At 41.3% G+C, this 27,840-nt stretch overlaps 1 protein-coding gene across 3 annotated transcripts in view; it reads left to right on the top strand.

The window, feature by feature from the left end:
• The window catches only part of b4galnt4a (beta-1,4-N-acetyl-galactosaminyl transferase 4a), a 151,653-nt gene that overhangs the window by 68,217 nt on the left and 55,596 nt on the right, over positions 1–27,840 (top strand). For all 3 annotated transcript variants that reach the window (XR_015100694.1, XM_086109068.1, XM_086109069.1), the window contains exon 3: positions 18,950–19,048. Coding sequence is in view for 2 of the 3 variants with exons in the window: in XM_086109068.1 (XP_085965194.1) it covers positions 18,950–19,048 (99 nt within the window). In the remaining variant the exon portion in view is untranslated. The remainder of the gene's footprint in view (positions 1–18,949; positions 19,049–27,840) is intronic.

The following is a 27,840-nucleotide window of genomic DNA, read 5'->3' as shown; positions in this document are numbered from 1 at the left end:
ATGAGTAACTAGTTGAACGTAGTTTGTGGAGCCGTGAAGTGACTTGTCATTACAACTGCTAGCAGCTAGAGTTTTTGTGTTTGGCAATGTCATGCGCTACATTAAGTGAGCTGTGTGATTCAGCATCTGCTGCCTCCACTCGCATAAATGCAATCTAATTTTTATGGCGGCACAATCTATTTGTATATTCGTCTTCCACCATTACTCAGTGTGGATTGTTTTTAGCTATTCAATATTCTGTCTTTGTCCATATCAGAATGTGTCATTATTGCAGCGAATCGGTTTGGATGTTCTCATTTTGTCAGCAGTGAGACAGCATCGAGAAAATCAGTATGAGAATGGATTGGAAACGGAGGAGACAGTCACAAAGAGACAGCAGCCCTTTTGAAATGTGGCCTCAAACAGCAATACAAAGATTTCATTGTTGTACCTATCAAGAATATCATGAATTTCATGACCTTTGCTTCAGAACATAATAATGAGAAGCGTCTGGCGTATCAACTGACGCATTATTTACATAATACTAGAACAAGGCATCTGTTTGTAAGAGTGATTGTAAAATGTCAGAACATTTCCAAAGCTTTGTGGCTTGTACATGGACAGTGAGTTGTAGGGTTTCTTCGGGAAAACAGGACATGTCATCTGTGAGATGGCAGGACGCTTGCAGATAGATGAAATTGCAACCAGCCTACTCGTTAATATTGACGGGGGCTACATAACAATGTGGGTGCGCAGATATCAAGCCTCAGCGCTATAAATTACATTTTTATAGACCTTCCAACAGTTCAGAGATCGCTGGAATCCACAGTCGGCCACATTCCGATTCAGTTAACTACAGGTATCAATCCATGCGGCGCAATTGCTGGATGAAACACTGACCCTCTCGTTGCTGAAAAATTATCATTTTTGATAGCATGCCTCCCCTTCTCATGGTCTCACCACCCGTGGGAGGGGTCAAAGGGGTCAGGTGCAATGCGAGCTGGGCGGCAGCCAAAGGCAGGTTCTGGTACCAGTTCTCTCGAGAGGGGTTGGACTCTCTTCCACTCTGGAGTTGCTCACGGTGAGAGGCGCAGAGCAGGTGTGGGCATGCTCATTGCCCCCCAGCTCAGTGCCTGTACATTGGGGTTCACACCGGTAGATGAGAGGGTTGCCTCCCTCCACCTTCAGGTGGGGGGACGGGTCCTGACTGTTGTTTGTGCATATGCACCAAACAGCAGCTCAGCATACCCACCCTTTTTGGAGTCCTTGGAGGGTGTGCTGGAGAGTACTCCTGCTGGGGACTCCCTTGTTCTGCTGGGGGACTTCAATCCTCACGTGGGCAATGACAGTGGGGCCTGGAGGGGCGTGATTGGGAGGAACGGCCCCCCTGATCAGAACTCGAGTGTTGTTTTGTTATTGGACTTCTGTGCTCGTCACGGACTGTCCATAACGAACACCTTGTTCAAACATAAGGGTGTCCATATGTGCACTTGGCACCAGGGCACCCTAGGCCAGGGGTGGGCAAACCTTTTGGCTCGGGGGCCGCATTGACTTTTAAAATTTGACAGAAGGGCCAGGTCAGCACGAGCTATGGTACATTAAAAAAAAAAACTGCATTTGTTGACAGTCCATATCAAACATCAACAGAACAAAAGCATGAAAGTACGGTATTAATATACTTTTTTTAAATGACAAAAGTGTTGTTGATGACCTATTTTAGCCTGTGCATCGCTGCAGATCGGTTGTGATCAGACCAGTAGAAGTAGAGCGATACAGAGGTACTAGGTGGTCGAAAAGATTGCCCCGCCCCCCCGTGTTCTGCAACTTCAAGTCAATGCGCCACCTGGCGGTGAAATGCCTGTCATTACAAGTCCAATTGAAATGAATGCAATCATTCACATCGAACCTTAATTGTGGACCAACCTTCGGCGGGCCGGATTAAAAAGACCAACGGGCCGGATTCGGCCCGCGGGCCGTAGTTTGCCCACCCTTGCCCTAGGCCGTAGTTCGATGATCGACTTTGTGGTTGTATCATCGGATTTGCGGCCGCATGTTTTGGACACTCGGGTGAAGGGAGGAGCGGAGCTGTCAACTGATCACCACCTGGTGGTGAGTAGGCTCCGATGGTGGGGGAAGATGCCGGTCCGTCCTGGCAGACCCAAACGTATTGTGAGGGTTTGTTGGGACCGTCTGGCGAAATCCCCTGTCAGAAGGAGTTTCAACTCCCACCTCCGACAGAGCTTTTCCCATGTTTCGGGGGAGGTGGGGGACATTGAGTCCGAGTGGACCATGTTCCGTGCCTCTATTGTTGAGGCGGCCAATCTGAGTTGTGGTCGTAAGGTAGTTGGTGTCTGTCGTGGCGGCAACCCCCGTACTCGCTGGTGGACACCAGCAGTATGGGATGCCGTCAAGCTGAAGAAGGAGTCCTATCGAGCCTTTATGGCCTGTGGGACCCCAGAGGCATCTGAAGGGTATCGACTGGCCAAGCGGAACGCAGCTTCGGTGGTCGCCGAGGCAAAAACCAGAGCGTGGGAAGAGTTCGGTGAGGCCATGGAAGCCGACTTCGAGGAAATTCTGGTCCACCATCCGACGTCTCAGGAGGGGGAAGCAGTGCACCACTAACACTGTGTACAGTGGGGATGGGGCGCTGCTGACTTCGACTCGGGACGTTGTGAACCGGTGGGCAGAGTACTTCGAAGACCTCCTCAACTCCACCAACACGTCTTCCTTGGGGGAAGCAGAGTCTGGGGACCCTGAGGTGGGCTCTCCTATCTCTGTGGTTGAAGTCACCGATGTGGTTAAAAAGCTCCTCGGTGGCAAGGCCCCAGGGGTGGATGAGATCCGCCCGGAGTTCCTCAAGGCTCTGGATGTTGTGGGGCTGTCCTAGTTGACACACCTCTGCAACATCGCGTGGTCAACGGGGAGAGTGCCTCTGGATTGGCAGTCCAGGGTGGTAGTCCCTCTTTTTAAAAAGGGGGACCGGAGGGTGTGTTCCAACTACAGAGGGATCACACTCCTCAGCCTCCCTGGTAAGGTCTATTCAGGGGTGCTGGAGAGGAGGGTCCGTCAGGAAGTCGAGCCTCAGATTGAGGAGGAGCAGTGTGGTTTTCGTCCCGGCCGTGGAACAGTGGACCAGCTCGAGCTTAGCTTAGCAGGGTCCTCGAGGGTATGTGGGAATTCGCCCAACCAGTCTACATGTGTTTTGTGGACTTGGAGAAGGCGTTTGACCGTGTCCCTCGGGGAGTTCTGTGGGGGGTGCTTCGTGGGTATGGGGTACCGAACCCCCTGATACGGGCTGTTCGGTCACTATACCACCGATGTCAGAGTTTGGTTCGCATTGCCGGCGGTAAATCGGAATCGTTTCCAGTGAGGGTAGGACTCCGCCAAGGCTGCCCTTTGTCGCCGATTCTGTTCATAACCTTTATGGACAGAATTTCTAGGCGCAGCCGAAGCGTTGAGGGGGTCCGTTTTGGTGGCCTCAGTATTGCATCCCTGCTTTTTGCAGATGATGTGGTGCTGTTGGCTCCTTCAAACAGGGCTCTCCAACTCTCACTGGAGCGTTTCGCAGCCGAGTGTGAAGCGGTTGGGATGAAAATAGCACCTCCAAATCTGAAACCATGGTCCTCAGTCGGAAAAAGGTGGAGTGCCCCCTCCGGGTCGGGGGGGAGATCTTGCCCCAAGTGGAGGAGTTTAAGTATCTTGGGGTTTTGTTCACGAGTGAGGGCAGGAGGGAGCGAGAGATTGATAGGCGGATCGGTGCAGCGTCTGCTGTGATGCGGACGTTGTATCAGTCCGTCGTGGTGAAGAAGGAGCTGAGCCAAAGGTCGATCTACGTTCCAACCCTCATCTATGGTCACGAGCTATGGGTCGTGACCGAAAGAACGAGATCCCGGATACAAGCGGCCGAAATGAGTTTTCTCCGCAGGGTGTCCGGGCTCTCCCTTAGAGATAAGGTGAGAAGCTCGGTCATCCGGGAGGGGCTCAGAGTCGAGCCGCTTCTCCTCCACATCGAGAGGAGCCAGATGAGGTGGCTTGGGCATCTGATTCGGATGCCTCCTGAACGCCTCCCTGGTGAGGTGTTCCGGGCATGTCCCACCGGGAGGAGACCCAGAGGAAGACCCAGGACACGCTGGAGAGACTATGTCACCCAGCTGGCCTGGGAACGCCTCGGGATCCCCCGGGGAGAGCTGGAAGAAGTAGCTAGGGAGAGGGAAGTCTGGGCTTCCCTGCTGAAGCTGTTGCCCCCGCGATAAGCGGTAGAAGATGGATGGATGGATGGATGGATGGATGGATGGATGGATGGATGGATAGCATGCCTACCATAGAACAAAAGCAACTGGTTGGACGCAATGTGTTTTCTGTCTCATGACCAGTGTAATGCTAGCTTTCACGCCAAGCTGCACAGTCACTTTCAACTCTCAAATGTTTGGCCAGCAAAATGTCTCCAGGGTTGGTTGGATTTTATTGAGTGTCAGAAGGACACACACTTGTAATTGTTATAACAAATCATTATGTATACCTGTCTAGAGGATTTTTTTTTTGAGACATAATTTGGTTTCATTGCATTACTTTCAAATCTCAAGCTGGAAAATTGTGGGATTCTGCTTTAGCAAAGCATGGTTGTGTCAGAATAGTCTTTTGTGTTATGCTGTTTGTAACAATAGACTTGTAAGAGCCCATTGAAAAGAACAAAACCCAAAAATTATTCTGTGTGGTGCACAGCATTTGGGGCGCTGCATTTGGAAATATATTAATGTTATAAATTGACACGTAATGGATTCCTGATCGGCAAACAAAATCTCACATAGTCGGTGCAGCCCGAACGTTTATATTTCCACGTTTATATGCAGCTGCATTTGAATTAATCATAGTCTGTACTTTTTGCGATACTGTGCACATTTTGAGAAGTGCACGCCTGTGAAAGGCTGCTTTCAGATCAGTCAAGCCGTGAGGTGTTAAATGTGTGATGGAGGAGTTTAATATTTTATATTTTATGCGTGAGACTGACATGTCACTTAAACACTCGTTAAATTGGCCATTCAGTTTTAGCAGACTACAAATCCTTCCTGTTTAATCTTGTACCGTCATGCTCCATTACCCAATGTGACCAAAATGTGGCTGAGCTGATCTTAATCATTGTGTCGCTACACTTGTAATACAGACTGTTTTGAAACATTCTTTTAGATAGAAATATCAGTCGTCATCTTTTGATCAGTGTGGCAAGTCTTTCATTGGGTCCCGTAGTCATGGAGGTTTGAAAATCGCCAACCAAATCATGCGGTCCATGATAGATTAAAATAGAAAGACATTTTTATCCCAATGGACAAGAAGAGTAATCCCGACGTTTATTGTGAAATTCATTACTGGTGGGGATAAAGCCCAACATTCATAATGTCAATGTTGAGAAAATGACAAACATGCTTTAATAAGTCACAAGTGACAAAACCTCTCACTCACAGATACAAAACCTTCTAAATAAGAGAATAAATCAAAGTTAAAAAAAAATTGGAGATAGGCTGGGCATATAATGGCAACAGATGGCCAAAACAAAATAATACTTAGGATTGGAAAGATGTGTTCTTTTTTTTTCCTCTTGGCAAGACCTTCACCCTGCGGTAGGCTCATAATGTCGAGAAGAATGACTCGAACAGAGTGTCACAATTGCGTTAGAACAGTCCATAAAATGAATTCCTTGCTACATAGTTCATGGTCATCTTAAAAAGCTGTTTTCTTGGAATGTGGAGATGATTTACAAAAAGAACCAAGCCTTGGAACAAAGGCAAATTAATGCTTATGCAGTGTTGTAGCGGGGATGGTCTCAAGAATGCCTTGCTGTCATGGCCGTAGTTTGTAATCAAGCTTCAGTTGTTTGAATTTTTTCACTCATTGTTTTGGTTGTATGAGTTTACAGAAAATAAATAATCAGTAAAATACTTTCTAATGTTAAAAGAAACTAATCACTGCCTCTACTCTTATGATCAATAAGTATACATTTGGTATATGTTGGTAGACAGTCACTTGTAGAATTGACTTCCAATGTTTTCTTGATTCAAGAAGTAGGAACAATAGATTCGGATTTTTTTAATGACATTTTATCCCCAACTACTGAAAAGGCTGCTATGTTTCCCTAGATGCACATGAAAAATACTGAGGCTATCAAATTAATTATGGACAAAATTTAAAAAATGTTCTTCGCAAATGGTGTACTTATGGTACTTATCACTTTAATGTTTCAGGGCGAGGCCGTTGAGATCTTTGAAATGGGATTCGACTAATGCAGGGTAGAAGAAAATGTACCGTAATCTGGCACATCTAATTTAAATAACATAGTGATGATCCTGTTTATGGAACAAACAAGCTTTACTTTAGTCAACATGGTGGGAGTTATTAATTTCGACCTGCGAGATGTTTGATGACATCGTGATCAATAGAGCCAGTATTCATTTTTTGGTTGTATACACAAAATATTTATACTTTAAAGATACTTGATACAAATACAGTAATTTCCTGAAGATTTTCATTAAGCTTTGTTCTGATAGACTCACTCTGACTGGAAAGTAGCACTTAAATGCAAAGTGGGTGGGAGGGGTGGGGGGCTTTCTCTATAGGTAAATAAAACAAAATGGATATTTAAGAGGATGTTTTTGCAGTGTTGCAAGCAAAACACATTACCTTCATAACACTCATTTTAGGATCAACTGTTAGAGAGAGCTTCATACAAGATTCTAATCTTTTGACAAAGTAATTACATTTTCAAAGAGGAGTCTTGGCACAGCTTGACAAACATACTCGAAGAGAGATCGGCTGAAGTTGCCTTTAATCATAACGTAAGTAGAGCTTACATGGTGGATTCGTAGGAGAGACGGCATAGTTGAAAGGGATACAGGAGTACAGGATAACAGGAGAGGCAGGATAACAATGCGCAGGACTCAGTTTGCTGGACGAGCGGTTTCGAAACAAAGCGAAATAAGCAGCAGCCGCTTGCCATCTGGGTGAGGCTTCTGCTTTCAATCCAGGCTGATTACTAGTGATGGGGTGTGACAGAGGGCAGCAAGCAAACACAACAGCTGCCACTCATCTTGGACCTTTTTGGTTTTTAAGTGTCACCTAATCATCACTCAGACTGCAGTCTGAGGTACCTGGAGAGAAACTGACCATCTGCTCAGGAATAATGTACATTTCTTGAAAGGATATGCTGACCTTTATGGAGCAATACCCCCAGTACTTGTACACATTAGAATCGGCTGACAAACCACTACTTTCCCAATGGTGCATGAAAGATGCTTCCCAGGGGTTTAAATGGCTTCACATTTCCATACCGTTTTCTGTGTGTTTGTTTGTTTGTCTGTTTTGTTTGTTTGCAAATGGCTTGTAAGGGGTATCCTGAATGGAGAGTCTGTCAGAATGCCAACGACATGCTTTAAAAAGTCAATATGGGGAAACGGTATTGGGCCATCTACACATTACACTTCCAGGGGCTTTTTTGACATAATTTTCTAAATCCATAGGCACAGTCGTGCAGCGTGCGTTGTCAAGCGCGGGGGACGAGTCACGTACTTTCATCCCCTTAAACCATGGCTGTGTAGAATTTCCTGGGTCCCTATACATATATTGTATATATATATTAGAGCTGTCAGTTTAGCGCGTTTTTATTGGCATTAATTTAAATGAATTTTAACGGGATTACATTTTTTCTCGCGAGATTAACGCGGCACACGTCACAAGCGGATGTTACGTTTCTCTATAAATACACCAGAAACAAAACAACAAGCGCTGCAGAAGTCCACGCCCATGTCTGTTTTGCCAGCCACGGCAGCGCGAGACACCGAAAACGGATACTTAAAGAGTTTATGAATGGAAAGTTTACTTTTAAAAAGTTGCCAGATTGCTCCACTGACAAAACTTGAGAAAAACGAAGTATGCAACCATGGCTTAAATCCACTATAGGCTGAGTACTAGTTTACCTTAGATGTGCACTTTATAATGTTATATTGCTCTGTTTTGATTCCATAAAAAGAGCTGTTAAAGCAGCTGTTGTGTGACAAAATATTTTTTTCACTGTTGTTGATGGACAGTAATATTGTGTGAGAGATTATGTGTGAATAACTGCTCCAAGTGAAAAATGTTCATGTAAAATTGAAAATCGAAATCGTTATTTCAGTAAATATTTGCATTTTGCACATAGAAAACTGATTCATGATTCCATGTTGATGAGAGCATTAAAATGGGGAAAAATAGGACAAGAAATATAAAAGGAAATTCAGAAACGATAAAAAATGCGTGAGGAATCACGATTAATTTTTTGTGAATTTCAGTTAATTATGACAGTTGCACTTTTAATTCGATTGAATATTTTAATCGTTTGGCAGCTCTAATATGTATATATATATATATATATATATATATATATATATATATATATATATATATACTGTAAATGTGTGTGTGTATATACACACATATATATGTCATGGTTCTGTTTGTGGCCAACAGGTGGCACTCTAGGGCTCCGCCTGCAGCTGCACGCCTGTTGGTCGTTGTGTCATTAGTTGTTTGTTTTAAAAGGACTCCTGGCACGACCAATCGTTGTCGAGTCATTTTTTGTTCTGTCATGGTTCTGTTACTGTTAGTTTTTTTCTACTTTTGGTTTGCTACTTTGGATTCTTTTTTTTTCAGGACTTTGTTTGTTTAGGATTTAGTTCTCTCTGTACTTCAAGAGTACAATTTGTCAACTTCGCCCTGCTCCTTCCTCCTGCCTGCTTTTTTTGGGGTCCTCCACTTCCACTGATTCGTGACACACACAGTTTTGCCCAATGAAATACATCATGAGCATTAGTCCTGAAAAAAATGAAGCCCTATCGTTTCATACTCTGCAAAAAGTCGACTGAGTGAGATTCTACTTTTGATGCGAAAGATGCAACTCCGGATGATCTTTTGATGACACAAAATACACTTTGGAAATCAAGTAGACCACAAAGTGGAGCAGACATGTTGCTTATCACCTACACGTACACACACACACACACACATACATATACAATGCTGGAATTAATACAGTATGTCCTCCTTTCCTTGCGATGAACATAGTGCTGTTTGGTCCACTGTCTCAATGACTGCACTCACATTATGGACGAACGCCGCAAAAGCCGCCACCTGCGCTGGGCGAATGCGGAGGTTTTATAGAACGGACAGATTCTCCCTTGGGCAATTAAGCTCATCTCCCTCCGCTTGCTCGTGAAAATTAACCGACTTGGCATTGGTTTTTAATGTCCACTGTGTGGCTTGTCCCATCTCAAACTGTAAATGATTCCTCTTCACTGAAATGTTCACTGCACACGCGCCTGCCTGTTCTTGTGCTTAAGGTTTTTTTTTTTAATTATTAGGGAAGTCAAGTTGCCTATTTAGATCAAAATCACAAATTGTACTAACTTGTCCCTAAATGGCCCTAACTTGAATGCTGTGGTGTTATGGAAGTGTAACGCAATAGTCAGGTTGTCACTGGATTCTTACTTTTACAAGGCAGTATTTTGTATGCAAATTCGGGGTTACGCAGGGATTTTATGCAATGTTCCATCCAAAAAAAAAAAAAGCTCAAGTTTACTGCAATTCATGGTGGTTTTTGGTTGTAACACTTGTAGTAGCACTTTCTTTTTTTATTTTCCCTTGTAAATAGTGTTTTTCTAAAACCAAAATAAAAAACAAAAAACAAAACTTATTGTTCTTATGTTCCTTCTTCTCCTCTCATCTTGGCAGTTGCCGTTAATCTTCCAAACAATGAATTGAAGCCACAGACTCTATCAGACCCATTATCGACTGCGGCAGTCTTTTCTTATTTATGTTCCATTTTTCATTTTACCTCTCTTCCTCACTCAGCCACTCTGCTGTTGTCTCAGTGACCGCCATGTAATGCCTTGGATGAATAATGCAGGCGGCAAACAAAAATAGAAGCACTGATTTTTTTTATTCTTCGCTCAGAATTCAACTGAATAGTAGTAACTAAATCTTTTTTTTTTTTTAACACTGCTTAAAGAAAATTGGAATTTGGATGTGAATGTATTGTGACTCTGCAAGCAGTATTGATACCAAGCAGACTAAAACGGCTGATTGCAAGATCATGGCTCTGATGCTCTGATTTCACCTCAGTAATTTGTAGTGCTGAGCCAAGCTTGCCAGGACACTCTTAATGGCTACCTGAGGTGATCGGGGTCATTTTAGCACCCGCTCTGTTCAATTGCAGTATTTCTCTTCCATGTGCAACAGTGTTATTTTGCCATTTAAAGTGTGTCTAAAGAAGTATCCAAATTCAGTCACACTTTGCTCGTATATGCAAGGGGCGACTACATTGGCTTCATTGTGGTCGGAGTCTCGCAGCCTTTACTTATTCGATGATATGTTGAACCATAGCCATTTTAGTGGGGCAGGGCCTGCACTGTGGAATAGTAACATCACTGATCCAGTTCCAGTATGTACAAAGTTTGACGCTGCAATCATTGGTCAAAAAATCAGACCTAGCATCCTGGATTGATTGCCAGTCACTCATAGAGACAGACAACCGTTCACACTTGCCTTCAAACTGTCATTCAGTGGGAACTGAGCCATGCTGCCTGCACAGATGTAAAGTGAACGCACCACTAAGACAAGATACTTCACTCAATGTTTTTTTTCGACCAATAGTTAATACAGAGCAATCATTCATTCATTGCAGAATCTAAGATGTTTTTCTCCTTAAATCTACTTAACCAACATGGAGCATGAATAGTTTTGCACACCAACTCAGGCTGCCCAAGCCTTTTTGCATGAACTGATGAATACTTCTCAGATGAGAAGTGAAACATCTTCCAAGACAAACATTTCAGTTCACTTTCAATTCAGTCTTGATTGCAGAGAAAGGAGGTCCATATCGATCGAATACAAATATAAACAGATTAAAAAGATTAAAAATGATATAAAAAGATAAACAGAAAAATCAAATAAAAGATGGAAAATAGTCCATCTAGTTCATATATAGGCTGTCTCGCCTGTACTTTCTTAGCCTGGATGAAAACCGATAGCAGCTCTTCTTAGGGCTGGTTAAAGCCTCTATGATAGCGTTCCCTGAGTTCTCCAGGTGTTACATAAAAGATCAGTCCAGCTGCTATCCATTCAATGCCCTAAAAAAATAGACTGGATGAATGAGAAGGTTCACAAGGAGGCACTTTTGGGGAATATTTTCCTTAGTCCGTAGCCTTTGTCAGTCACACAGCGCATTGGACGCGACTCGCACATGCCAACTTTTGCATTGCCCTATGGGGCTTTAATGTTAAAGCTCTATGAAATCTGCCTAGCAACAGACTTGCAAACATGTGACGTGAGAAATGTTGCACTACTTGTCTTTACAGTGCTACTCTCGACTGCATTAGAGAGAGACTATTTGTGTTATAAAATATGAACGCACTTGTCAGTTGAGAAGCTGAGGTTGGAAACATTCCAAGTATTTTGTGTCAATAGTCAAGGGGTGTTGTGGGTGCAAATCAGTGCTCCTGAGCATGAGGAGCACTTTTGCTGTTTTCACTGTTGAACTGCAGTGTTTAGGCAAAAGTAGCCTTTCTTTTCCAGAAAATTGAAGTGGGTGTTAAGATTGTAACAGCCTCTGATTGTTCAGTGTTCTGCGCCCTGTGTCCAACTTGTCCTCTGTATTGCCAAGTCTCATTTTGCTCATTCTTTCTTTCTTTCTTGTCTCCCACAGTCTATTGGTTCATTTTCAGTTGTCAGTTTCTGTGACTCTTTTCATGACATTGATGTATTAGAAGCTGCTCCATTTCTACCCTGCTCTTCCACTGACATGTCCAATAATGTGCCAATCAAATCTTAAAGCAAAGAGACAGCACATCTTTTTTAAATTTCAACACCTCTGAGGTCGTCTAAGTCTGACTTTACAATTTAACTCTGCGTGTGTTTTGCTTGCTCGTTAGGCTTTTTTTTTTAATTCCAAAAGAGGAATACAACTGCGGTACCTAGGCAAGAAGTGTTAAGTGATGAGAGGGAAAGAATAAACACCAGCTGGACCACTTTAACCAGCCAGAATTTGTACTTGTGGTTCTCATGCAATGCACAGCAAAACGCTTTGTGGCAAATTGCAAAATAACCACTGCGTATTTAATTTGACTCACCGTGTTAGCAACTAAATTCGCCCTTAGCCATTGTGTCATATGTGGTCATGATTTTCTCAAACACACGTTTTAAAAAATAAAACTGCACCCAAGTACAACGGCATACAAACAGCAAAGAGACATTCACAAGTGCAAAGTAAAGTGTGCGACGTATAATTATGCAGACTAACTTTTCTAAATTTCACCTGCACTGAACACAAGAGTCTCCTGCTTTAGTGTTCTATTCAGAGACACGAGGGTTCTGACAAAATATAAAAAGGGTATACAGTAAATTGCTGCTTATGAGTTTCCGCCTGAGTGTCAAAGGAAAACGATTTTCAAATATGTGTAAAAATGAATACAAATAGAGAAATAGGCAGTAGATATATTTGCCAATCTACTCGGGGTGGGGGAAAAAAGCTCACAATGCAATACCGTCGCGAGGTGTTTGAGATTTTCTTTTATGATTCACACACTTAACCTGTTAACAAGGCAGCATGACGGTTTTCAAAAGATTAAATTGTCAAAAGTACTTGCCAAAACAGTGATTAATGAAGAAATCCAAATGTCAAACGTGTCTACTTCAACACAGTGCTGAGCGTGGAGACAGATAAAGAGTGTCGATAGCTGTCATGGCCGCCTGCCATACTGGATTGGTTGATTTTTGACCCAACCAAAATATTACAGGCATATAATGTTTAATTTGAACCCACAATTTGGTTAGTTTCCCAAGAAATAACCCAGAATTTTGACCCAACACAAACAATCCAAAAATGCAGTCAATGAAATAACCCAACTGTTTTTACAGTGCAGATCTGAGCTCTACTTACTCCCTTTGCCTCGGTCTAGCACTTGGACTCGAACCCTCTCTGAAGCCCTGTGTTTGTGTTAACAAGGGAGAATTATCAGACTCATTGATATTGTAGGACACACTGGCTCTTTATTTTTGCTCTGATCAGCAAGGACACAAGTGTGTATGTGTGTCTGCACTGTGTGAACATGCATGAAGGGAACAGCTAAATCCCAGTGCAGCGGTGAAATGGATTGATAAGTCAGTCTGCCAATCAATCATGGGCTCATTTGGAATCGTGCATGACAATGCATGCAACGACCATGTTTAACTACTGGTAGCATTAAGTGTCGTGAGCTTGAATGTTCCCAAGTTCACTTTGTTTTAAATCATGTAATGTTCTAAGTGAAAGTCATTTGGCTGATAGCGTTATAAAGATTTCATAAACAGTTGCTTACACTCGCGTGATTTGTCTTCCCCTGGTTTGCTGTTTTGCAATTTTTAATACATGAGACACTTTAACAAGCTCCTTAACATCAGTTTTTATAACCACAGACACATGATGATACCGTTCTTGGGCTCAGTGCCTGGACAAATTAGGTCTGCTTCTAATTTCAAGACCGAAAAAATCTCCGTCTTATAGTTATGGATGATATTAAGATATAAGGGCAAAAATAAGGTGCAACCGTAGGTCAACAGCTTAAACTGAGGCTTTGTAGTTGCATCGATAAGCAGACTTCGGGTCGATTGAGCTGAGCAAGCATTTTTGTCAAATGAATGGACAAGATCATTACTTTTCCAGGATAATCATATATTATCTGCTTTGCAGCCATCATCGTCTGGTTGGCCTGATAATGAAAGCCGATTAGCTGTCAGCTCAATTGTCCTCTCACATGCATCCCGGTTCACCAATGTCACAGCAACTTTTGCAAAATGTCATCACATTTAATGTTTTTTTCTTTAATCATTCTAAAAGTAGGTGCTGGATTTTGTCAGTGTGAATTTAGTATTTTCAAATCTCCATGTACAGTATTGTGATAGGTCTTGGGCAGCTATTAGATTTGCTGTTATGACAGTTTTATAATGACCATATAGCCTACAATCAGATCTTTGCTAAGGCTGAAATGTCAGCAAATGTGAAAAAAAATGGCATGCCATTGTGGAGTTAGTTTGCCCATATATTTATTAGTTGCCTTTGTGATTGTGTCGAGTGGACATTTACATTTATGGCATAATGACTCAAATTCTCAAATAAATAACTTCACTAGCCAGGTTGGACTGACTCTGTTCACCTTAATTAGAGTTACAATCAAACGATGGAGCATTCATTCTTACAATGTCCATAACTTCTGTTTCCATGCCAGTGTTGCACTAAGCAGAATGATACTGCCTTGGAACGGCTGTGTCATGGTCTGAATTCAAATGTAAGCTTTGGCTGATGTCATGCTGTTCTTCCTCAAGCCACAAATCCATTGAGAGTGTCCACAGGGCCTCAGCTGGTTGCAGTCAAGGGCTGCACGCTGTTTTGCCTCAGTTGCTTCCAGATACCATAAGAAACAGTCAAGGCCACATTTGATTATTATACTATTCTCTTATCAGCACTTGTCTGGTTGCAGTTTGGATTGGCCACTCTCCTATATTGTAGAAAACGAGAAGAAAGAAAATTGGATACATATAACATTGCTTCATTCTAAATGTTTCTTTCATTAAATTCAGATGCCATCAGATTGAGGATGACTATATGACACGATTAAAATATTTGAAAGCTTCACAATCAGGCTATCAAATTCATTTTTGTCTCGGCCACATTGTAGTTACCGTTTCCCTTGAAGCGGCTTTATGACTGTGAAACCGTAAAAAGAAGTCAAGAATAATCGTTTCTTTAACTACTTATGTTACTGCAATGTGGGGTTTGGAAACAAGATATATCTGTTATTTATTACATATGACATTTTGTAACAGATATTAGGAAGCATCACGGAAGTTGACGTGATTTGCTTTCGCAGGTCACATAAAATGATGGGGTGGGCCAGATTTGGCTCTCTGGCCTTGAGTTTGACACCTGTGCTCTAGATCATCATCAATATTTTTATTATTATTATTTATTTTTTTTGAAGTCAAGATGGCGCCCGAGTAGGCAGCCGTCGGCAAGTGCTCTCATGAGCCTTGCTTTTTTTGTTGTTTTTTGGTTTGTTTTGTCACTTTGTGTTTGTTGTTATGTCGTGTGGACCTGATGTGGACTTTTTTCATCATTTTTTGGCCACGACATTCATCAAGGAGGAAACTCTGTGCTTGGTGGTTGCGCCTTCTCGGCAGCATGGGTATATCAGCACTGTTTTTGCCTGGGAGGAATGTCGGCGCCATTTGACTGTCGTTGCTGGACAGTCCCGGGGCGCTTGTGTCTTGCGCCTGTTATGGGCAGCATTTTTCACAGCCCCACTTTGTTCAACGGAGAGATCGGTGCTGTTGAACGGTCTGCGGCTGGATGGATGTAAGTCTTGAGGAGCCGACGATGAGAAGAAAGGAGCGTTAGCGCGGAGCGCCGATGCGGATGTGGAACTGGGAGTCGCGGCTTGGAATTGAAGTGGATTTACATGGGACAGGAGATGTGAGCCAATCTCTTTTTCGTCAATGGACGCTACAGCTTTGTGTTTGCTTTCAAAACTTAGCTTGTAGCAGATGTGTGCACATTTTCAGCATGACGTCTCTGATCCACTGGTGAAAGGACACTTTGATCCTCTCCTCTTTCATCCATAACTGCTTCAGACAACAAAGTGTATGCAGAAAAGTGGTGAAGATTGCACGACTGTCTGTGTCCTATGTGTTGTGTTGTGTTATTTTTGTTATTTTGACTTCAAAATGGCGCCGCGTGAGTGGCTGCCTTTCCAGCAGCTCCTATATTTTGTTGTTCTACTTCTTCCTTTCATAACTTTGCTGTTGTGAATCAGGAATTTCTCCATTGCGAGACTAATAAAGGTTTTCTTATCTTATCTTAATTCAAAGTTACTCCTCCATTTTAATTTCCCTACCCAGTGAGACAATTGCCTTCACACTGGTTTCTGCATGTGCCTTGCCGATAGAGGTCAGAACGTGACTGTTCACGGCATGCGTCTGACTCTTTTAGTGACTCTGGTAGCTGACAGAAGGGAAGTCTGTTGTCACACTTCTTCATCATTAGCTTCCCTGCCTTCCCTCATCTTGCTCCCTTGAAAGTTAAAAAAGTAATCAAAGAGTCAGCATCTGACAGCTGTCGAGTTACTTCTTCTGCTCCCAAAAATATTTTGCAAAAACTGGCACCTTCTCGACAGATACCCTCAGTTGCAGGGTGCTGAAAACCCCTCAAACTTGTCACAGGGGAGGCACACATTTTTAAAATCTCTGCTAAATGGAAGATGCTTCACCACTTATTTGCTCCCCTGGTCCTACCGTAGAAACAGCAGGCTTTTATCTCCTCTTTGTGGAGAACTTTTTGCTCCCCACTGGTCCGTCGTGTCCTTCACATGACCGCGTTAACTTTAATATGCCTCAGAGCATATGTAGACTTTCGGTGGTGGTGTTGCACAGCACATTTGTGTAGATATTGCAGTCTTTGGGGAGGAGGTCCTTCTCAAAAGACTCAACAGCACTCTGGAAAAAGTTTTTGTTTTCTTTCATTTTCAAAACGAGTCTAACAAAACTGTATAGACTGAAGGAGTTAGTAATGTTAGCGAAACAAAACCCTTTGCACACATACACCAGCGACTTGTACGCCTCGAAATATGTTGTCTATGTACTAAGTTACGAATTTGACAAAGCGGAGGAGTCTTATCAGCGCTAATGCAGTGACAGCACTGCAGTCTGCCATTATTTTAACTTTTCAAGTGTCCCCGCATACTTAAACCTACACAAAAAGGATAACTGAGTCATTCCCACAAACATCTACTTTAATGCCTGTAAATGACAGTAAATGATCTTGCCATGGTTATTCTATGAACATACAATAACCACGGCATACCTATTATTGTATGATATGATATATATTGTATGATAACCACGGCAAAATCAACTCTCAACCAAGACCAAGTATGGTTGGTTAGGTTTGTAGTAACTGTTAAGAATCGTAATTTACTGTACATATGTCCTATTTGTAATGACATGCAATTAACTACAAATGCAAATATTGGACATCAGAAACGTGACTGGCTAGTTGCCGTCAACAAATTAGTGACAACGGGAAATCAAGTAGTGTTTGGCTGCACTTCAGAAATATGAAGCACTGAGCATTCTGAGAGTGGTAAGTGTGCATGATGAGCTCTCATTATAATGCTCCGTCTACTAAAACGCCTCGACAGTGGTGCCGAGGCGGGGAATGCAACAACTTTAGTACCAAATTGTGGCGATAAAGGGATCTGTCATGTTTGTGGCCTTGAAGAAAAGCGGCGGGTTTAAGACATGGATGGGAATGATGCCAACCCTCCCGGTTTCATCAGAGGTCTCCTTAAAAATAAATACAACCCCTGACATCGAGGGCAGCTAATAGGCCCTCATGGCTTCACACTGACCCTTTCGTGTCTGCATGTATCCTAGTTCATTCTTACACACATAAACTCTGTGCTGGAGTTATCTGGAAAAGTGCGTTTAGATTCCATACCTCACACAGCTCTTAGTTTCAAATGTGTTTGGGTTTGCTTTTGGACATACAATACATACAAAGTGTTTTCAGGATCATGTTTTTAGCACACTTTCAAAAACAAACGACGGGTAAAGTAACAAAGACGACAGGGCAAATTGCAGAAATTCATAAGCACAGCATTGCTATGAGTGGCCAGGCGCAAAATGCCAAAGAAGTGATTGTTTCATGCATTTTGCCCCGTTTGTTTTTTGTTTTTGTTTTTCTAATCAGCATTGAGCACAGCAATCAGGAGGATGCGCAAAGACATTTTGACTCAAATTATGTAGAAGTTCAATTTTGTTGAGACACTGCTTGGACTTTCTGTAACATACAACACCGGATGCCTTTGCTATAACCAAATCAGTAATCATTTTGAGGAACACCGTCTTTAATTTCAACAATATTTATTATTTAATGTTAAATAATCTTTAAAGCGCTTTTGTTTCAGCCGCAGCTTTTATGAAAGCGTTATATAAATAAAGATGTATTATAAGGTGAAACTGTTTTGCTTGGCAACTGATGGTAGTAATGTAGTAAATGGAATAAAATCATCGATTATCAAACCCGACATTGGAAAATGCTTACTTTATATTGTCTGGATTAAATTACTTTGAGTTTCTCCTTTCGGGAATTCATTAAAACATTACTCCCTTGCCTCTAGCTTCTTCAGAATACTGCAGCAAGGCTTCTCACGGAGTCCAAACAGAGGACATCACATCATCCCCATTGTTTGTTCATTTAGCATCGTTATATCGATTGCTGCAAATTGTAGAATTGACTTTTAGATTTTACAGATGACTTAGTTCCTGTTGTTGTGTCCTTTCTTTGTCAGGTTTCCTCAACCGGTTTTATGTTATGTGTGATAGAACGAATGAGAGTTGCTAAACCGTATTAATATTTGTGATTGTGCGAAATTTTGTTCGAAATGTGTTTTAAAGGTGCTAAATCAATTTATCACCCAAAAGTGGTGGATTTGTGATTAAATTGGGCGAGTGTAGTTTTTGTCCGTTTTCTGTTAAAAATGGTGCAGCGTAATCCCTCAAATGGTGGATTAAGAATGAATGTTGAAGACGGTTCGAGAGGTTTCAAGAAGGGAAATAACCCTTAGCATGAGAATGCGTGCTGTCCTCAGCTGAGTATAATGGACAGTTTAAGCTTCTAGCACTCCCATCAATGAGACAGGCCTGCGGTTTAAGCTAATGATGGTACTTCATCTCTGTTATTGAGAGTATACATGATGATGGATGGATTTTGTGCCTCTGTGCAGAGATGGATGTATGAGTCGATAGCAGGATTAAACCTCTGATTTAGACTCAGGTTTTCCTTGCATAAATGTCTCTTTAGGATGAATTATCTTGTAATTTGAGGGAAATAAGTATGTTGAATTTCCTTCTCTTCAAGGATGACGAGCCGATTACAGGAGTTTCCAACGGCAGAGGCCACTCCCACATCCGCAAGTTTCTTTCTGAGCAGCATCAGAAATTGCCATGGAAACCAGAGGTAATTTTTTTGGGGGGGGGGGGGTCATCCTCAATCAGCCTTGAGTATTTGTTGTGAGGGCCTGCTATCTTTTACACAAAGGTGCTGTTGCTTTGTCTATTTGTGACTCATCACCCAATATTGGTGACTCACACAGTGCAAACAAGTAAAACTTGAATAGCCAAACTTAACCAGAAAGCATATCATTGGTATTCCGGAACACATTTTCCTCTTTTGAAATATGATTTCACTGAAAATGCGATGTTTCTTTGCTTCATGTTACAAAGAAAGTTCCTCATTCACATCTGAGCTCTTTTATTTAGGAAATATGTACCTGTACGGTGGCTTTTTCTGTAGATAAGGAAAAAGCTATACCCGGTTCATCCTGCTTTAATCAAGTATGTTTTTATGTGCAATGTTAACCTTCCTCTGCACTCTCCCCTCTGAGTCACCACCGTGTTTTTAGAGAAATTTTAGTCGGGGGGATTAAAAAAAGAAATCTTCATGAGTAAATAAATAGCCTGGAAGTGTGTCTAAAAAGAATGTTTCCATTTACAGCTTTCTTGTAAACAATGCAGGAGAAACTGAATAATCACATTCACATAAGGAACAATGCAAAATGGGGAGCAAATCAGAGTTCTGAATTGACAAAAATGCATCTGTCAAGTTGAAAGCGCTCCAACCTGGACATGGAAAAACACAATCAAACCACTGAATTGAAAGTGATTCAGGACCTTATTTTGGCTGTACATGTTTTTGTTGGGTTGTTTTTTTTTCTCAAGCAATGTTTGTGCTTCTGTTTTACTTTTGCTGTTCCCCCTTGTTTATTACCTCAGGTTGCCGGTTTGTGTTTTCTCTCAATACTGCCGTCCTAAAACATGAATTGTTTAGTTTGGAAGGTGGCTAACAAGTCTCCAAATAAGGAACAAAGTGTGCTTGTGTCAAACGATTACAGTAGTCATGCATGTTCACTCAAAGTACTTTCAACATAGCTTTACTACAATTTTCATGAGCTTTCGATCAACATCCTAACATACAGTGCAAATGGAAATTAGCATCGCTATTAAGATAGTGTTTTCATACAATTTGTGCGTGTGGATTATATTTGATACCAGATGGCTCAATAGAACAAATTGTACAGTAGTTTATTGCCATTGGAGCTTGGTGACAGCATTCCTCAGCATTAACTCTGAGGACTTTGCAAAGGAATCATCAATGCGTCTCTCTCAATCTCCCTTTCTTTCTTGTGTTTACTCCGTCACACAGTATGGAGCACAGCAGAGCTTCCGCTACTTCCTCTGCTCACTGTCTGTCCTTATTCCTGACACTAAATTGTTTTCCTGGTGCACAGCCAAAATGGCAGAGGTCCGAGGGGCCACCAAGATGACGCTGTCAGAGGCGTACTCTGTGTCTGGTGGAGGTAGAGTGGGACCATATGCCAGCTGTCACAGTTTGATAGAGGTCGCACAGGTCTGCAGAGGCATTCCTACAAGCCACCAGCACACGTACACACTTACACAGTTCTTACCAAATGAGGCATTTCGACACAGATGCTCAACGTCAAGTCATGTCCGCGCACATGTGTATAGATTTTGTTTTAGAAAGCATATTGATGACCTACGGTTTGGCCTTAATTTATCTCGCCAAGTGTTGAACTCATCCACTGGAGATGAATGTCAAATCCACAGGCATGCCAAGGACTCCAACAAAGGAAGGAGACACTCGAGCAGGGATCTGCAACTGGTGGGCCACGGGCCGCATGTGGCTCATGCTCACTCAGAGTAAAAAGAAATGTAGTACTGATGAAAAATGGTTGCATCCTGCATCATTTGTGTTGGCCATGCCCACACTCAAGCCTGGTGTACCTGAGTAGTGAATTTAAAATAAATCAGCTGCAATTTGCAACCAAGTTCCTTTTTATTCATAACAGGCCTCAATTTAAACAGTCATCACCTGCTGTCTAATACTTTTTCAAACTTTATTTCTAGTGAGTGTGGACCATGCAGTTCAAAATGTCAAGATTCTAAAAGTCATATTATAATATTTGACAGTTCTATTTCAAAACAATGCGAACCCGTCCATTTGTATGAACACATAACATAAGACACATTTGGAAATTTTGTGGATTCTGGCAAAATGGGTAATGATATTGGACATTGACAATTCATAAAGATTTTAAAAAAGCATTGGGCACTGTTGGAGCAGACCAGTTTTTTTTTTATTATCAAGTATTGTTTGTTTGTTTTTGTTTGTTTGTTTGTTTATTGAACATAAAACATATATACAGTAATAATTTGACAGAAAATAAGGTAGATAAAAAAAGAAAGAAATCAATCTTCATACAACACAGTTAATATGTTCAAGGGAGTAGGAAGAAGTAAAAAACTTATCTAGTCCTACCCCGTTATGTGATTGTATCTAATAAATCATTTTTATATCAATCAGAAAAGAAAAAAGTAAGAAGAAAGAAGTCTCCATTAAGGCTCATACTTTACCCTTAACCGTGATATTTTTACAACTTTTGGTTTGTATCGGGATTATATACTTCCACACCCTGACACTCTTGTGTCAATTTTCTCTTGTATTCATAATGGATATTTATATACCTTTCTCTATTTATCAACTTAGTTCTGATTTATCATTATATTTAATGTTTAGAATTTATCATTTTAACTCTGATTGATGTAGGTTGTTTGTACTATTTTTTTGAATTTGTTTTTGAACTCAGCAAGCGATTTACTCATTTTCAGGTCCGTTTCGAGATTATTCCGCAGATTAACACCTTTGATAGATACACTTCTTTGCTTGATGTTTAAGTAAACAATCACTTAACCATCAGGCTAAATGCTGTATAACTATTTCGTAATGGCAAGCACGTATTGATGCTTGTTCCTAACGCACTCGTTACGAGCATACACAGGTTAGGTGGAAGAAGCCTTGCTGCTGTTTGACAAGCACACTCATGTTTTTATGGATGTAATAACACTGCATACAGCTGCAAAGCATGAGGCGCTACTCAACATGCAAGTGTGACTGAAGCAGAGAACAAGAGGCTGTGACGGCAATATATTTTAATTCTTCTGCCTGTCTGTCTCCCATCTGTCTACCCAAATAGTGGTCGGGAAAAAAAATGCAGATTACGGGAATGTTTAATTGCAGGAGGTCCACTGATGGACAGAGGGAAGTCATTTTCATCTTCTTGGTGTGATATGCTCACCATGTCAAAATAGATGTAATCACTGAGCAGATGGCGGCTCATCCAAACACCCGTGAAAGAAGTCGTTGAGGCTGCGATGTAAATCAGATGAACATTGTCTATTTCTGATTCTCTTCGTTTTCTTCGACGACGTCTCATTATCCTTATCCTGCATAGTGTGTGCTTCTTTCAAAACCACACCTTTTACCAACCCTCCTGCCTGTCTGAATGTCATTTTTTTCGTATTTTATTCATTGAAATAGAAAGACAGGCCTCATCCGGAAGGATAGAATCTGAGAGTTTACAAAACAGCCCCATTACGGTCACAGTGGAAATCCCACTCACACACTTTGATCGCAACCCCTTCAAATTTCAAAACTCTCTAAAACTGCAGCACATGATGTGATGCACTTTATCATCCTGAGGGCTTTGCGCGGAGTGCTATTCTCTTTATCCCGGTGTTTGCCAGGAACATCACGTCTCCCTTTCCTTATCCAAATGGGATTCAGAGTGTCAGCTGGTGTGATTCCTCGTCAGTGGGTGCGCTGAGCGGCCATTTGTCAGTGTTTGCTGCCAGCGGGAATGGAGCAAGCGGCACCAGCCTTCGATGAGACCAAATGTCTGATTTGTGCTCCTCTTGATATTGCCACCAGATGGGTTGGGGAGAGTACGGATTTTGGGCAGCAGCTCATAGGGAGATACGCCAAGGCAAATGGAAGAGGAACTGATAAAACTTCATCTTATGTTTATTTTATTACCAACACCTTCATGGAGCAATCGGTCATGTGTCCTGCCGTACCATTCTTTGTGGCATCATGCCATTTATTTGACAGATGGGATTAACTACCAGCTCCTCCATCCTTTTGATGTCAATCAAAACAACTATATGCATGTTGTTACATAAGACAGCCACTGATAGGAAATATTGATATTAGACATTGTAGTTTCAGGGCCTTTTTTTTCCATGCACCATATTCCCTTTATGCGTTCCTGAGTAAGAAAACTAAACTATAACATGGCCATTTTTTTTCTCATATCTTACAATGCACCTGGAGTTGAAATTTCTCTTTAGCAAAAAGGAAGTCAAGTCAAAAATGTTCTTTACAATACAGTGGTACCTCTACTTACAAAATTAATTGGTCCTGGAATAATTTTTTTTACTAGAAGATTTGGTAAATAGAGACGCGTTTTCCATGTAAATGCCCTAATTCGTTCCAAGCCAGCCAAAAATAAAGACAAACATGTTTCCTAAAGCATAAAAATTCATCAAAATATGTAATAAATATATGTTACAATTGTATCATTGCACAATAAATGAGTTGTGCATAATGTAAAAACAACAAAGAATAGAGTGAAGAATAAAATGATGGTCATTTAACTTTGAACTGCATCCTCATCGTTTTTTTTTATAGACACGTATCTCTCTAGCTACACACAGACACATACGGTAAAGCTCCCCTTTGGCCAATGGGATGCCAGGAAGATACTCGGTAATAGCCAACGGCAGAGCAGCTCGAAGTATGTTGCGTTCAGGAAACTCAGAGCTGCGACTAGCAGCCCATACTGTATATTTTTACCTTTCGCATCTTAAAATTTCTTTCGTAACGAGGCAATATTTTCCTGTTGAGACGTTTCGTAATTTGAAAATTTCGTAAGTAGAGGTACCACTGTATTGTGTTCTATGTGCGCCCACTAATTTAAACACGGTATTCTGATTAATATTGTGTTTGTGGAATATGAGCAGCAGTTCGTGCAATATGGAATAGAGTGGCAAAATCCACCTATTTTTGTCCATCTCTGGGTGTGGCCGTTTCACCACATGCTGTCCACTGAAAATGACATCACAGTGCCTCCAGGTTCAAGTCATGACGAATCACGGCTCACCCGTTTTCTGGGCTTGGTCATGTGACTTTCGCAAGTCAGTAGGTTTCTTTAAACGTGACTTTTCAAAGATATTTCTCTCCATTAAAAGACAATTTGGTACATAACCGGAGATGTTTTTAAGTAGAGTGAGTGGTTTGATTTGATTTAATTCAACAAACTCATCAAGGCTCTAAGGTGCACCCAATTTGGGTGCCCAGTCACCCCAATTGCGAGTCACCCCAGTCACCCAAATAAAAAAATTCGGAGGTTGCACCAATTGCAACCTGCGGATAGAGGATGGAAAAAGGTCCCCATCATTTAACGAACACGCATATGATATCACCGTCTCAGCCAATCAAAGATAGTAAAGCGCAAGGTCTTCCTCTGATTAGCCACGGTCTATGAACTTTTCTTTTTTTAACTCACTCACACATGGAGTTGCTCCTTTATGTCATGTGGCAAGCAATACAAGCAGACAGACACACACAGCGTGGTTAAAAAAAACGCACAAAAAAAAAAAACAATGTGAGACAATATCTTTGGGATCTGTGGGACCAAGAGTTGTACCACACAGTCAAGTGTATTGACCAAATCGACCGCTCCTAAGACCGTAATCATTGCCTTCGGGTCAGCGAATAAACTACAAGTCAAGCTAATTAAGCTCACCTAGCTCACGTATTTAACACTGCAATTAAATCAGTGGTTGGGTGATACAAGTCAACTTTTCACATACATCTCACTGGAACCGTGTGAAATCAGAGCATATCCAACTTTGCACAGCAGGCAAATTTATAAATGTTTGAACTCCAGAGAGAAAATCGAATTGCTCCACTGAACCAGAAACCTTTAAAACAATTACTATGTATGCACCATGCCCGACATTAGCCAGTAGGGGTGATCTATATGTTTAAAAGTGTATTCATACATCTAACAATACAATGTCTAGTACATTCAAATGATGTAAATATAGTATAAAAACTGTCTTATTTGTTGCTATTTATTGGTTTTCACAATCCAGTCCAGAGTTTTGATTCTGACTTTTGTCCATTACAGTCAGTTAATCAGTTTAACTTTTCTCACAAAATAGGTTGCTGCGATCTAAAGTGTGAATTGAAGAAATATAAAGTGTAATGTATAAATAACAACATTAATTTCTCATTTGTCATATTTTTATTCTTGAATAAAGCCCTTGCTTCAGGTGCCCAGAAAAAATATGCTCCACTAAATTAGAAAGTTGTTCCTCAAATTAAGTTTTTCATTTGCAAAACTGCAAAGAAAAATATATAGATATATTTCGAGCCTTGATCGTGAAGCACTTTTCCTACCAGTGTCAATAGCTACTGTTGCTTGACTGCATTGAAGGGCGATGACTTTTCAGTAAGTCACCTGTCTTGTGGAATTGTGCTTAAAATAAATGGTATATGGGCTTTGTATAGTGCTTTTCTACCTTTGGTACTAAGAGCACTCTAACACTGTTTCTTCATTTACCTACTGAGCATCAGGAGCAACAGAGGGCTCAGTATCTTGCTCAAGGACACTTCAATATGGTTACAAGGTTTGAGGATTGAACCCCCAACCTTTCGGTTGGGCGACCCGTCTACCACTGAGCCATGCCGACCCCAATGAACTTTGTTGACCAGATTGTTACTCATTTACTAGTCAGTGTACATTTCACCCCCACCCCTTTAATAATATAAAACCTTTAAAATTCTGATGTTGAATGTGATGCGGTGGAAAATTATAGTGCTTCTATCTTTCGTGCCGGTGCCACCAAGAAAGGAAGTTGGGCCGACCAGTGCAAAAAGTTGGTTGAGAGCACTGCTCGTGTCTTTCAAATCAAAATTCATTTTCAAATTCAAATCGTTTTTTTTAACACCCCCTAATAACTAGGGGAGAGAAATCAAGTTGTGAGCAATGCCCCATGCATCCTGTTAGCAATTGGCCTTCACACCCTCCCAAGAAAGTTTGCAACCCATTTGCCTCTCCACACTGTGCGTGTAATTGTTGAATTTTAATGGTGCCTCTTGAACAAGAAGAGCTGTTAGCAGGGGGCCAAGCCTTGAACCCCTTAAGAATCTGTTAATAGAACTCATTTACACAGGGCCTCGTTCTGTCTGCTAAATCCCGCTAACCCCTATCTGGCTTCTCCTTGCTGCGATGAACTGCCCTTTCAAGCATCAGACATCCAACTTTCGAACAACTTATTCCGGAATATTGCAATCTGTCAACCCACCAATATTACCATTTGGATGTTTCAGACGCAAACATGAACAACAATTTTGACTCAACTGAACTGACATATTTATTTTAAAAAAAAACATGGTTAATGCATGAGCAATAATTGCTGAACTGCTGTGGGTATGCTCAGATCCTCGTTGACTGTACTATACAGCTGGAGAAATACAAGGCTCCCTTCCAGATGAGTCCATCTGTTGAAATGTCTGCGTGATTATGTCAGAGCATGACATCCCCCGTCAACAGGTTTGTGCTTTAAATTGAAAAATGGAGACTGAGTCCAAAATAGAAAGGCCTTTGTCTGACCTGATCAAGAACTCTGACTGAGCTCACTTGTCAGGATGGAAGTGCAGCATGCCTTTTTTTAAAAAAATGTATTTGCTTAATGTCATAAACCCTTTCAGGGACAGCGGTTACTACAGTGAACAGCTTATCATGTTATCAGGTTACAGGGTGCATGAAAGGGTTACGGTCACTTTGTCTTCATGGGTGGATGGATCACAGTTGGCCGCTTGCATCAAAAGGAGATTAAACGGCAACATATCATTTAGTAAAGTGCAGACCTCTGCCTAGTGGACAACAAACTAAGGGTCGTCAACTTGTTGACTCGACGACTCCACAATGATGGTTTAAAGTGTTACGTCGACTAGTCGCTAACAGTGTCGGGCTAATTACTTGCAGAATGCACTTGGTTACAGCTGCGACTGTTGTGACAGCGCTATATAAATGAAGATGTATTTTATTATTTGTGAATTGCATGTGAACATAATGTTTGCAATCTTACTTTGTGTGTAGAGTACCGGTAAGCTTCTTATGACTGCAAATTTCGCATTTTCCTTTTAAAATGTTGAATGCATGGCTGGATCTTTATATATAGTGGGGTATAATGTTAAATGTTTCGAATCTATGGCGGGAGGTCACAGACTTTGATTAATACTTGTGGCAATAACAAGATTTCTTTTTTTTTTTAATATAGATTTTGTGGAAACAGAGAGAGAATATTTGATAATTGGCCTAACATGTCATAGTGATAGATAAACTATAATTGATAATTGTTTCACTGAAAAAGGTGGTCTGACAAACAATGACTTAACAGAGAGGCCATTTGCTGATTATGGCGTGAAAGCAAAAAAAAAAAAAAGCGTTCCAAAGAGAAATTCTTTTGAATATTGACTCAACTATATCTGACTAATTAAAGTAATGCAAGTAATTCTGCCTGTGAGCTTGGTTCCGTTAACAATTCTACATTGTAAATGGTTTAATGCACTGCCTTCTATTTTTATTTTTATTTTTTTATTTTTGCATCTAATCTTGGGTTGTGGCCCTAACATTTGTAAATTGTTACTGGACTCAGTAACTTATTTTAGTATTACAAAAATGTAATGAGTAACTCGTTAAACATAATATATTACATTTCTCCAAAGGAGACCCCAAAAACCTGGTTTCCCACCACTCCACAGTCGGAGTTGTGGGGCTCAGGTGATAAAGTGTCTGTCTCCCAATTGGAAGGGTGTGGGTT

Source organism: Hippocampus guttulatus, chromosome 4 (genome assembly GCF_054856545.1).
Source record: "Hippocampus guttulatus isolate MCC_2025c chromosome 4, RoL_Hgut_1.0, whole genome shotgun sequence".
NCBI lineage: Eukaryota > Metazoa > Chordata > Actinopteri > Syngnathiformes > Syngnathidae > Hippocampus > Hippocampus guttulatus.
Note: the sequence above shows the minus strand (reverse complement) of the source record. Positions and strands in the feature narration are given on the sequence as shown.